The sequence below is a fragment of the Meriones unguiculatus genome, chromosome 1 (genome assembly GCF_030254825.1).
Source record: "Meriones unguiculatus strain TT.TT164.6M chromosome 1, Bangor_MerUng_6.1, whole genome shotgun sequence".
Taxonomy (NCBI): domain Eukaryota; kingdom Metazoa; phylum Chordata; class Mammalia; order Rodentia; family Muridae; genus Meriones; species Meriones unguiculatus.
This window is the reverse complement of record NC_083349.1, coordinates 49982964-49995291: the sequence shown is the minus strand read 5'-3', so window position 1 is coordinate 49995291 and position 12328 is coordinate 49982964. Positions and strand designations below refer to the sequence as shown.

The 12328-nt window shown below is 43.8% G+C and overlaps 1 protein-coding gene across 2 annotated transcripts in view; it reads right to left on the bottom strand.

The window, feature by feature from the left end:
• The window catches only part of Fas (Fas cell surface death receptor), a 30940-nt gene extending 19117 nt beyond the window's left edge, over positions 1 to 11823 (bottom strand). Inside the window, exon 1 of one of the 2 annotated variants that reach the window (XM_021657972.2) lies at positions 11587 to 11823. In XM_021657972.2, the coding sequence (XP_021513647.1) occupies positions 11587 to 11616 (30 nt within the window). In that variant the 5' untranslated portion in view covers positions 11617 to 11823. The remainder of the gene's footprint in view (positions 1 to 11586) is intronic. The other variant, XM_021657971.2, reaches the window with a different exon arrangement.
• Positions 11824 to 12328: the final 505 nt, after the last annotated feature.

Below are 12328 nucleotides of genomic sequence, written 5' to 3'. Positions count from 1 at the left end.
TTAGTTTTTTGATTGGCTTTCATTTTTGTGTTTCTGTTGGAGGTGTTTTGATGTTTGTTTGGAGAGAGAGAGAGAAAGAGAGAAAAGTTTTTTAATAAAAAATAAAAATAAAAATAAAGCTACTAAGCAGTCATAGCCCTGGTGACTTATAAGGAAGAGCCAAGTTAGGTTCCTAGCTTTCTAGGGCTCCTAATCCACCAAGGGAAGAAGCACCTGGGTGCTTGCAGACACAGTCGGATTCTGTAGCCCTCGTGCTGCACACTCACGTACAACCCTGGAATGTCAAATTAGAAAGAAATCATGGCCCCTGCTCAGCTTCAAGCTGGATTTTATAAGTGGATCTCCTTCAGCCTAGAGATGTGTCAGCAGTTAACATCCATACACTGCTCTGGCAGAGAACCAGAGTTTAGTTCCTAGCATCTAAGTCAGGCTGCTCACAAACGTCTCGTCACTTCAGTACCAGGAGATCTGCTGCCCTCTTCTGGCCTCCATGGGCACGTGCACTCAGGTACACATGTCGGCTCACAAACAAATAAAAATTAAAAATACAATAAATCTTTTAAAAATAGTATTTTAGTCTGCTGTGCTTACAGAGCCTAGCACAGCTGCCCTCCAAGAGGCTCCACCCAGCAGTGCATCAAAACAGGTGCTGAGACTCAGCTAAACATTGGGTGGAGTGCAGGGAGTCTGGTGGAAGAGTTGGGGGAAGGATATTCCAGGAGGGAACAAGAACTCCTCAAGAAGACCAGCAGAGTCAACTGACCTGGGCTCAGGGTAGGCATATGGAGACTGACCTACTAACTCATGAAGACGCATAGACTGGCCCTACCCCTCCCACACATAAGTAGCAGATGGGCAGCTTAGTCCTTATGTGGGTCCCCTAGAAAAGGGAGCAAGGGCTATCTCTGAAATGAACTCTGTTGCATGCTTTTCAATCACTTCCCCCAGGAAAGGCTGCCTGGCCCGGCATCAGTGGAAGAGGATGTGCTCAATCTTGAAAAGACTTGACGTGCTCAATCTTAAGGAGTTGGTTTGTGGGGCGGGCTCTCTTTTTCTGAGGAGAAGGAAAAGGGAGATAGACGGAAGAGAGTGGGAGGGGTAGAAGAGGAGGAGGGGCTACAATCTGGATGTAAAGTGAATAAATAAATTTAAATTTAAAAAATAAAATAAATACATAAAATAGCATCTCCTTGAATCTTTCACTACCTACAGATTTTAATATTTCCGGCAAATCAGAAATTTTGTTTTTTTTCTCTCTTCTTTCCTGAATTCTTTGTGAGTGTGTGTGATGTGAGAGCATCCACCTTTATTTATACAGCTCATCCCCCTTGCCTGACCCCTTCCAGTCCACTCACATACACCACCCCTTCAGCTGCCGTAAAGTACTCATGAAGAATCATTACTGACTTAGCTGTAGTTGGTTAGCATTTGAGAAGTGACCTTCCCAAAAGTCCAGACTTGGGAGTGGTTAGCAGAGGACCCCAGTTCAGCACTTCTGCTGCAAACCTGGGCCAGGCTCTGACGCATATCTCTGAGGATTTCCTTAATTACTCTTGCTTCATTTAGGCACGCTAACAGTTGTTTTCAGACAACTCTGGACAAAAGTCAGCCTATTAGTTTTATGGGGGAACCTTGAAAACAAAAACATGTGGGGAGGAAGGGAGCATTTTGAAAAGATTTCTCTCAGACCCAAAAGTCAGCCTATTAGGGGAAAATGTAAGAGGACCACCAAAGCCAGGGCTGTGGCTAGTATGGAAGCAAAGCTAGCCAGTCAACTTCAGTTGGCCGGTCCTCCCTCCCGATGGGGCAGCATTTCTTTGAAGAGCCATGGCTGTGTGGCAGTGTGTCTGGCAGAGCTGTGGAATTCAGATGCAGGAATCTTCACATGTGTTCCCTTTGGGATTCCCAAAAGAAAAAACTGCGGGCACCTGTTCCTGTTACCAGGTTATAAGAAACACAGAACAGTGGGCACTTTGTGGCCTGAAGCATGACGGAAAAGGGCTTTCTAGAGCCACTCAAGTTGTCAACAGAAGACACGGTACAGGAATGAGCACACCCAGAAGGCCTGGCCCCTGCCTCATGGCATGCCACCATCTAGGCCAGGCTCACCACACCCTCTCAGAAAAGGTCAGTACTCAAGAGGTAACAAGATAATTTGACAGGAAGAGTGATACCCAGGAGACTGAAGTAGACTACCTACTGAAGAGCTTGGGCCTCCTGGTAAAGAAAGAGAGAAAGAAAGGAGAAAGGAAGAAAAAGAAACAAAGGAGAAAGAAAGAAAGAAAGAAAGAAAGAAAGAAAGAAAGAAAGAAAGAAAGAAAGAAAGAAAGAAAATCACTTTTCTTTTTCTGTTCTGTTCTCAGGTTCAAAACAAACAGGAAAAGATTTTTTTAAAAGTGGAAATTGGGGGAAAAGGTGTTGGGTAGTGAAAATATCAGCCCTCTAAATGGTAAGAGTGAGTTACCAGATGCCTGTCTCAGCCAGACTGTTGAGTGCTAGCCCTGAGGTCGGCATCAGACTGAACACAGTCTGTAGAGACACAGTGAAGCCTCAGCTCCATTGTGACTAGTGAAATGAAAAGTGACTTACTTCTAGTCAAAGCCGCAAGGGTGTCGTCTCCTTCCACTATGGTGTAAGACCACAGTAAAGTTACTACAGACAAACACAGCTATGCTTTTGGTCTAGAAGCTGAGGAGTTGGGAAAGCAGAAAGGAGAGGAAGAAAAGGATAGGACTGAGCCAGCCATAGCAATGCACATTTAATTTACAATTTCAGCTCCAGAGGAGGTTGAAGCAGGGGCGTCACCAGTTTGATGCTTGCCTGGCTCCTACATGCAGAGACACTATTCAAAACGAGGGGAAGGAGGAAAAGAAAAACAAAAACCAAAGACAAGAAATTTTCTTTAAATAACCACACATCAAAGATGGAATAATGCTGGCTGCCGAGTATGACTTCATTGCACAATAGCAAATGGAAAGAGGCAGCTTTGATGGTAGCAAGATTGTATTAATTCTAAAGTTCTGCAATGATTTCTGGTTTGTGTTCGCGATAAGATTCGGAACCTGCATGATAACAGTAGTGAATCTGTTATCAGGAACCACCTATCTCAAAGATGAAAAGAGTTTGTGTTTGAGTAAGTAGCACTTGATCTTTCATAAAAATTTGGTGGTTTTTTTTTTTATGGCAGTCCTATCAGTTCACTGAATTAAGGATCCTAAATACAACCTCTGTTTAGTTGATCCTATCTGCTCCAGTTAGTGTGTTCCGTGCCATTTCATTTCCCCCAGTGCTCTGAGACCTGCCATGCCACCACGGGACCTCTGGGCTTTGCTTCATCCTGGGAAAACGTCTGTCTTATTTAAACAGACTGGACAAAAAGGACGGGGCCGTTTAAAGTTTTATTGAAAAGAACTGTTGGTTGAATAGAAAGCTCTGTCACATACACCACCACAAACTTGTAGCTGCAGTTCATGGTAAGCCATATTTCTGACGCCTCTCTGGGTATCTTTCTTACAGAATACTTTCTAAAAGGATGCTACGCCTCCATGTCCCAATAGAGCCCTGTGGAAAGTGCACCCCGACACACTGGGTTACCAATGAGAGAGCAAGAAAAAATGACTCAGAAGTTAATAGTCAGTGCTTCTCTAGAACTGAGACTAAGTAAATGTGCTTCTTAAAATTGCTTTTATGCCTGGAGAGAAGTTTGGACTGTCTTCTGTAAATTAGGGTTTGTTTGTTTGTTTGTTTGTTTGTTTGTTTGTTTGTTTTGTGGAAAAAGGAAAATAGAAAATCTAACAATGTGAAGTTCCTATTTATCCAGAGACTACTCTCTGGAAAGTGTTGGAAAAGATTCATATATTTCTTTTCATGTACACGTTTCAGAAAGTTTGCTCTTAAATCCACACTCAATTTGAAAGTGGACATTTTAACTCTAACATTCAAGTAGGTGAAAACACCGGTTCTAGAGTAAATAGTGTTCCTTTCAAACTGAGTCGTCTATCTTTCAGATAATCCCATCAACATGCATTTTAAATGAGTTAGAAACATTCTTTTATGTTGTTACACTCGTGTATTAGGATTACAAGAATACTTACACAACAAGGTGAATTTTCCAAAGCATGGTGCAAATATAAAACAGTAATACAGATAGTTTGGCTTAAAAGCAAAATTTCTAAAAGGGTTCTCAGACATCAAAATCATTGAGTAATGCACGAAAACTGTAACAAATACCAGAATCATACAAGGCATATTTTGATAAAAAAAAAAATGCTCAGGCCTTAGCAGCAACCCAGAGAATCAGGATATTTGAATGAGCATGGACTTGTTAAACTGGACTGCTGTACCTAGACCCAGAGGCCAGCGGGGACTAAGCTCTAGGGGAACAGCTGTGCGTGTGACATTAGCCCAGATCTGTTTCCCAACAGACACCAACAATATCTAAACAAAATAAATGCGTGAATAAATTTATATCTATGCGTTACATATGTCAACACTATGTATGCTAGACAAAACACAGTCTTAAACAATGGGCAGCCTGTTTTTGACAAACATTTTACACACACACACACACACACACACACATCTGCATTGCCTCACATGCTTTCCACCATGTGCCCAGACCACACTGGATCCTCCCAAAGACCCTTATTGTGAACTACTCAATCTACAGAACCTGTCTTTATGAAAGGCGTCACGAGTAGTCAATCTGTAGAACCCATCCTTACGGCAGATGCCACGTGTACTTTACAAAGACCTTCCAACCGTGGTCATGTCGCACATGCTTGGCTATGCACACAAGGCTGAACTAATTATCATTCCCGAAAGTTTTTACCCAGTTTTGCCATGCTTAAATGTGCCTAAAATAAACCACGCAGGGTCAGACTCCCAAAGTATGAACCGACATCAGCTACTTAGTCTTGTTGAACCGAACTGCTTTCTTGCCTCCTGGGGATCGTTACTATCCAGGCCATGGTGGTCACGGAGACACACTCCCCCCAACCTTGCATCTCAACTGAGTGTGCCTTGGACAATGGTTTGAACAAACTGTGACTGCTGCTTCTAAACTGTCGTGAATGGGGTGACTGGGCTGAGTGGCAGTACACAGAGGAGCAATAGTTAAACAAGATGGCCAGCTCATTTCCTTCCCGAAAAAGAAAGGTTGCTCAATGTCACGATTATCAACTTCACACTTGCCCGGCAGCAGCTCTCCTGAGGGAGCCGGTTGCCCAGAACCCTCCCCTGTTTTAGAGCAAGGATTTTTCTGAGGTGGGGTGGGATGAAGTGGAGAATAATAGACAACTAAGTGAGTTTTCATTTTGCTTTGGTGAATTAGACAAACGCATCCATGTGTGCCCCAACAGTGAAAATAAAACAAAGCTACAGCCTGTGGCACTTCCATGAACATACATGTGTGCCTGTGTACGTGCCTGAGTGCTTGAGTGTATGTATCTGTGTGTCTGTGCCCATCTGTGTGTATACCTACACAAGCGGAGGTCAGAGGCAACCATTTGAGCCTGTTCTCTTTTACACCATGTGGGGCCCAGGGACCCAAGCGGTAAAGCTTTCCAGCAAGCACTTCTATCCACTATTCTCTTTTTTGGAATTTCTTTATTTGTTTGTTTGTTTGTGGTAGAATCAAACTCAGGGCCTGGCATATGCTGAGCAAACACTACCACTGGGCTTCTTCTAAGACTCAAGAGACATCTCTTTATAAAATATAAAATTAATAAATGAAATGATGGTTACTCAAACTCCTCATTGAATAACTACCCTCTGTATAAAATATCAAATAAAAATTATAAGGCGGTAATTACCTTAAGAAACACAAACAGGTTAACATATATAGAAAGTGTCAAAGAACAGACCATACATCACACTGATTCAACATATAGTTATGTACATGTGTGGACAACGCTCAAAAGCTTAAGTAAGTAAAATTTTAAATTGCTCCCATAAGGCTGACTAAAAAAATAAACTTTTTATTGCATTATTTTATTGCAGTTTTAAGTCACATATTCTTTGTTTCTCTTTAGCATATAAGTGGTCTCTGGTACCCAATATGAGACATGTGCTTTATAAGGGACTTTCGGAACCAAGATAATTCACCCAAAGCATACAAGTTAGAAGGGGCTTTTACAGGGGGATTTCCTTATTCAAGTTTCTAATTATCTCAGAAAAACAGTGTTTCTCTCCAATTGGCAATGGGATTTTGGTGATCGGCCTCCCCACCGAGCATGTTGGAGCCCTAAGAAAGTTGTCTTTGATGCAGTCACTCTCCTCCTGAGACTATTCGCTCTCAGAAAAGCTTACTAAGAGACGGTATCAAACCCTGGCTGTCAGCTCTTTGTCACCTTTGACCATCCTGTAATCACGGTGTCAGAATAAAATCTTTTCCCACATTAAAGTCTCCGTCTGCTGTAAAGGAGATCATTCTATCTACAGCAGTGGCAGAAGACTCTCTGTTAACCGTAGCTGATTATAACTGTAGCTGATGCTGATGTTCTCCAAACATCAACTCAGTTCTCACTTCACTTCACAGTCTTGCCGTGATTTAAAAACTTGTGTTTGGGGCTGAAGGCATGGCTTAGTTGGAAAACTGCTTGCCTTGCACGCACAAGACCTTGAATTCAATGTTCCAGAACCCACAAACTTGAATTGTTCCATCCTTGTTTCTAACGCTTAAGTTTATATTTAGTCCTGTTACTGCACTCATAAAATTTTCAAGTCCCTTTGGGGATAAATAAAGTACTTTCAAAATACAGAAAACATTTCATGTTTCTAGAGTTGTTTTAAAGAAAATGATTAAATTACAAATTAAGCAGCTGTCTTTGTCCACTCTTCAAAACAAGCCAAACTACCCACAGTGGTATGGTTCTTCCATAGGATTACTTGTAAATATACCGTTTCCTTTCAAAAATCACCTCTCCTTTTCTTCAACCATCATTTTTAACAAGTGTACTAAGAAACATGAGGAAAGAGGCTGTCTATCGACTGATCGGTTACATCCCTAAATACTGAAGGATAAAACTTTCAAGGGGCTTGCCCCATTTCATAACACACACACACACACACACACACACACACACATACACACACACATACATGGAACTCACACAACATATACACACGGAGTAAAGTCAAATAAACTGTTTTCCTATTGCCTCTAAAATTTTGTGAAAGTTTTGGAACTTCAGACTTACTCATTAGACAAAAATAGTAATAATAATAATAAAATTCCAGAAGCTAAGCAAGGAAAAAGAATCTCTAAGAAGCACAGAGAAGGAAGAGAGGCAATGGGAGGGAAGAAGGCAGCTGCTGTGTCTGTAAATGGTATTGGAGACAGGAAGACTTAGGAAAGGGAGTAAAGGAAAGCCAGTCCCCAAATCTGCTCCCTGGAAACTAGCGCTATTTAACGAAACTCACTTTTGTGTTCCCATGCACACTCTGCCTCTGTTTCATTTGTGCTACAACTGAAGAAGCCCTGCCACATGGGAGACATATTTTAGGAGACACACCAGGTGACACAGTGCTAGAAAATGGGGACATGACGTTGGGTAAGGCCAGGTTCTGAGTAAGGAAACTTCAGAGTTTCGTGGGGTAGATGGAAGGCACCATAAAATGCAGCAATGATTATGCCAGGGACAGAGTTATTATTACAAGTTTACTCATCCATCTTTACAGCATTATCTAGAAAACTTTAAATCCCTAGGCTATACATATAGCAGATTATATTTAGTTTTAATATTTACGGACTAGTATGTGCATAAAAATTCACACAGACATTATTTTAGGAAGGCTGTTCCCTGGGTGTGTTTTGGTATTTGTAAGAGCTGAGAGTGTGTCCAAGCCACCCACACTGCAGTGATGGTGTGATGACAAGGATGTTTACACTGAGGAGAATCTTAAAATTCTGTAAGGACATTTCTAAAGGCCAAATGTTATACACTACTTCTTAAAGAATCAAAAGGATTTTTTTTTTCACTTCTTCATAAGGTGCCAAATATAAGAGCCTTTGCCATTCCACTCTTGGCATATTCTGGCTATCAGATGCTATCAGCAAACTGTCATGTCCAAAAGAAACTCTGATTCCCCAAACTCCAAAAGGCAGTCCTACTGTCCAGAAACTAACTGAGCCTCAATTATTGGATTTCTGGCAGTTAGATAAAAAGCCAGCCCAAAGGAGACAATTTCCCTTACCTCTGCTTTCCCTCCCCATATGTTCTGAGTGCCTTCCTGGAGCTTGTTCTATCTCTTGTGTCCATCTCCTCACTCTGTTCCCAGCTTGCCTCCTTGCCAGCTCTGTCTCTCAGCTCCCTCCTGGAGAATTACTGTTTCTCTAACTATGGCTAACTGCTTGTCTCTCTTCACCTCTCTGTATCTGCCCCTCTTGTTGACTCACTGGAGACTGCTATTTGAGACCTGCAGGTACACTGGGCATTTTTGTATTCACCCCTAGACCTCTAAGATATTGGAACCTTCTCTCTGGTGAAGGTCCCCCTAAGCCTCCCTTTCCTACCTCCTCTTCACTGTGCTGCTAAAGGATGCCTTCTTCCTCTCTCTCTCTCTCTCTCTCTCTCTCTCTCTCTCTCTCCCTCTCTTTCAGTTTGCTCTTGGAACTTGCTCCTGTCTCTAACCCTGGGCTCTTCTCATTCAGAATACTTCTTACCTGCCTCGTCTAACCTCTTTTTCTACCCAGACTTATCCCACTGAGTCACACTGTCTTACTGCAAATATCTTGGACTCAGTAAAACTCAGTGGCCGAAGATGGCACAGTAGATTTCCAAATTCTTACAGTTTACAACACTTTCTGCCATGGCACAAACAAATGACTCTCCAATCTCTTGTTTGTAAAGTTTTTCTGCTCTCAACTCTCAGAAATGTCTTATGTGTAAGGGATTTCTGCCCCTGGATCGCTCAAGTCTCTCCCTCTGACCATGTAAATTCATTTTTACATAGATTCAACTGTCTTTAGGGGTATAAATAATATTTAAATATCGTTACATGCTATTCTATTTACACACATACAACACACACACACACACACACACACACACACAAGGTGGCTCTGGAATTGAGTTATGGCCCTCCCTTTCCAGGCCCAAGCATGTTTGTTTAAGAGTTTCCTACAGAATCTCTGTTCTGGATCAAGCAAGGCCATTTGTCCTTTTGAGAGAAGGACAACAAAACAGAACAACATAGGTAAAACACTATGTGCTTTAAAGCGGCTAAGAAGTAAAATGTTCCCAATAGCGTTTGCTTCCCTTTGTCTCATTCTCCTCTTTTTTTGTTTTATTTAACTCTCTAAATACTCCCCTTTTATGTCTCTAAAACTTTTGCTAAAGTATAAACCTTATCTCATTAGTAATAGGACTATTGTGTAAACTTCCTGTGACCCAGCATTTCTAAACTCAGCGGGTATGGTTTTAAAAACACTTACAAATATGTAACAAAAAGTCAGCTTAAAACTTATAACAAGAAGGGTTGACGTTTTAAAAATCTACAGCATGCTTATAGGGCTGGAAACTTGCCAGACCACTGACTAGCACTGACCAGACTGAAAAGAGAATCTTGCCATCTCTCATCTCTGAACCTGCAGACCAGTTCCAGCCAGGAGACTTGGTTTGGATAAGAGGGTCCCTGCCCAAACCCTGGACTCTGTCTGGAGGGGACTCTAGACAGGTACCCTCACACTACCCCTGCTATTAAAGTAGCTGGTGTCATTCCTTGAAAAAAGACCACTGAGGATGATGACAGACAGACTGACACTTGGACTACAGACCCCTTAAAAATAAGACTGACCAGAGTTTGCTAACTCAGGATAGACAATCAGCCCCAAACCTGAACATGGGAATTCAGAAAAGCTGGGGAATGAAAAACTATCTTTTGGGTAGACCTCTGTTCTCTTATGTCCCTTCCCTGGACAGAACAATATGGGTATAGGAGAAGGGCGGGGTCATAAATCCATTGTGGAAAAGACTGGCTAAAAAGAAGCCCTTGGGGATTACAATGTTATGCATGCCCTGCCAAGGACAAGGTATTGGCATCATGCTGTCAACTTATCTAGCTTGCTTATGCTGAAGGTTTAATTAAATGTGCCTCCTCCAGGAATTCACTGGGAAGTCATTTCCCTTACCTCTGGCAGGAAGGACTTATGACTACTTGTAGTGTCTATCAGCATATCAAAGCACATGCTTGTAGCCACAGGTACCGGTTACACCTTTCAAAGTGCATGCCGGCATCCTAACCCTTCTCACCTGCTCCCCTACCCAAACTCCTCTTGCCGTCCCCCAACTACTCCTTCTCACTATATCCCTGCTATTCTCACTATGTTCTCTCCATGCTCTGCTCCTGCTTCTCTCACTAGGTTTTCTCAATTTTCTATCCCTGTGATCCCCCCGCCCCTGCGCCAGATAGTCCTGGCCATGCCCAATCTGCTGGCCATGTTCGGTCTACTCCTTTCTCTCTCTCTCTCTCTCTCTCTCTCTGCTCAAGGCTCTTCCAGATACCTCTGGCTGCTCTCTCTTCTATATCCACTAATAAAAACCTTCCCCTTAAGCATACCATGGAGCAGTCATTTTGTCCGTTTATGCACAAACTGCTTTTGCCTTAGAGTTAGGTCTGAGTTCAAGAGCAGCGCTGTCACTTGACAGCTCTGCGACCTCTGTGCACTGCTTAAGCTCTCCGAACTTCATTTCGCCTTGTAAAAGCTAGCAGTGGGGTAGGGGGGCGGGGAGAAGGATGCCTTCTCCCTCCTCTGCTGCTGTGAAAACCGATTTGAGATCGTTGTGCTCGGGAGTTTCTAGGAGCCTAATAAAACAATCTATCTACACTCAGAACTGGATTGAACCTCCAAAGGTCGAGACTCTTTGACTGGCCATTGTCAAGCTGGCATTCCTGAGCAGGGAACTCTCTGTAGAGGCCAAGTGCTGGAAGGATCCTGTGTCTGCCCCAGGCACGGGGCTGGGACTCTGTGCCCAAGAGTTACCAAGACAAACTTGCCCTGAGAGAGCCAACAGAAAGAGGGCGAGAGAAGAAACTGGACAGAACAACAGTGCAAACATATCCACCAGCGCAGCCACCCACAGCTTCACAGCTTAATTCCCGGAAGGGAAAGGAAAAATAGTTTTGTTTTGTTTTCCGTGTTGTCACAAGAATGTAAAGCCTTCATAGGCTTATCAAGCCAAAGTAACTTTCTTAAAGTTACTTTGAGAAATGGTACGTTCCACAGCCCAGAGTCAACTCACTTCCCCAGCGAACTGTTAGAAACACCAAATGCCACACAGCCTCGTAGCGAACCTTTCTCCTGCCCCAGAGTGGCTCTTTGCCTGGGCATGACTCTCCGCCTGAGTTCCCAGCCAGTCACGCCAAAACTATCCAAGACCACGCCAGAATCGAGCTCTGGCCGTTCCCCACCTACACTCTTTCCACTACAGAAGTTCTGAAGCTGCGGGATCTGAGTTGGCCATCAGCCGGGAGAGAAAGCAGCTCCCCCCTTTTCTAAGCATCGGGACTGGAGTGGGTGGCCGGCATCCAATGCCAGCAGCATCTGGATTCCCTTGCGGTGGTCCCAAGCGTCCCAAAGCTTACCAGAGGCAGGCCAGCCCAGATCCACAGCATGTCTGCAGCCAGGGAAAGCCAGCCCAAGTCTCCACCTCTCAGCAATGTGAGCCTCCTACGTGGGCAGTCTGCCGGCTGCGCACCCTCTGCTCTGGATGGCCTCTGGGTGTGTCCTTTGCTTGGGCCCCGCCCCTGGAGCTCACAAACCGCTTCCCTCCGGTCTCCCCAGAAATCGATTTGAACACCTGTATGTCACTTTTCTGAAGGACTAGACACAACAGATGTAAAGCCCCAGGGTTTGGGAGGAAGTTCTGCAGGGCCCAGGGGAAAATCCACTGATTCATCACCTCACCGGGGGAGGGGAGGGGAGGCTGGGGAGAGGGAAGCCTGAGGAGGGCTTGATTGCACAATCGGGCATTCCCCATGCTGGGCGCAAGCGAGAGCTTTTTACTCTGTTTGCTGTTGCTCACCCTGGAAAGAATGCTGACCTCCTGAGTGAGTTGGACCTTGACTAAGTTATGGAGACAAAGACCGTGTTGCCTTCAACTCAGCCATCAGTATTTTTGTTGAGGCTCCTGGGACCCCTGGATGATAGCTACCATAGAGGAAGTCCAGACAACGGGATCCTGATGAAGGAGGGTTCCTCCACAGAGCCCATAAATAATGTATGGAGTGACAGTAACCATACAGGAGGTAAAGATACTGGGCTAGGGGGTCCTGATTTGGAAAATGTCTTCCTGGCTGCACTTCCCAAATGTAGAACCAAGCTAAA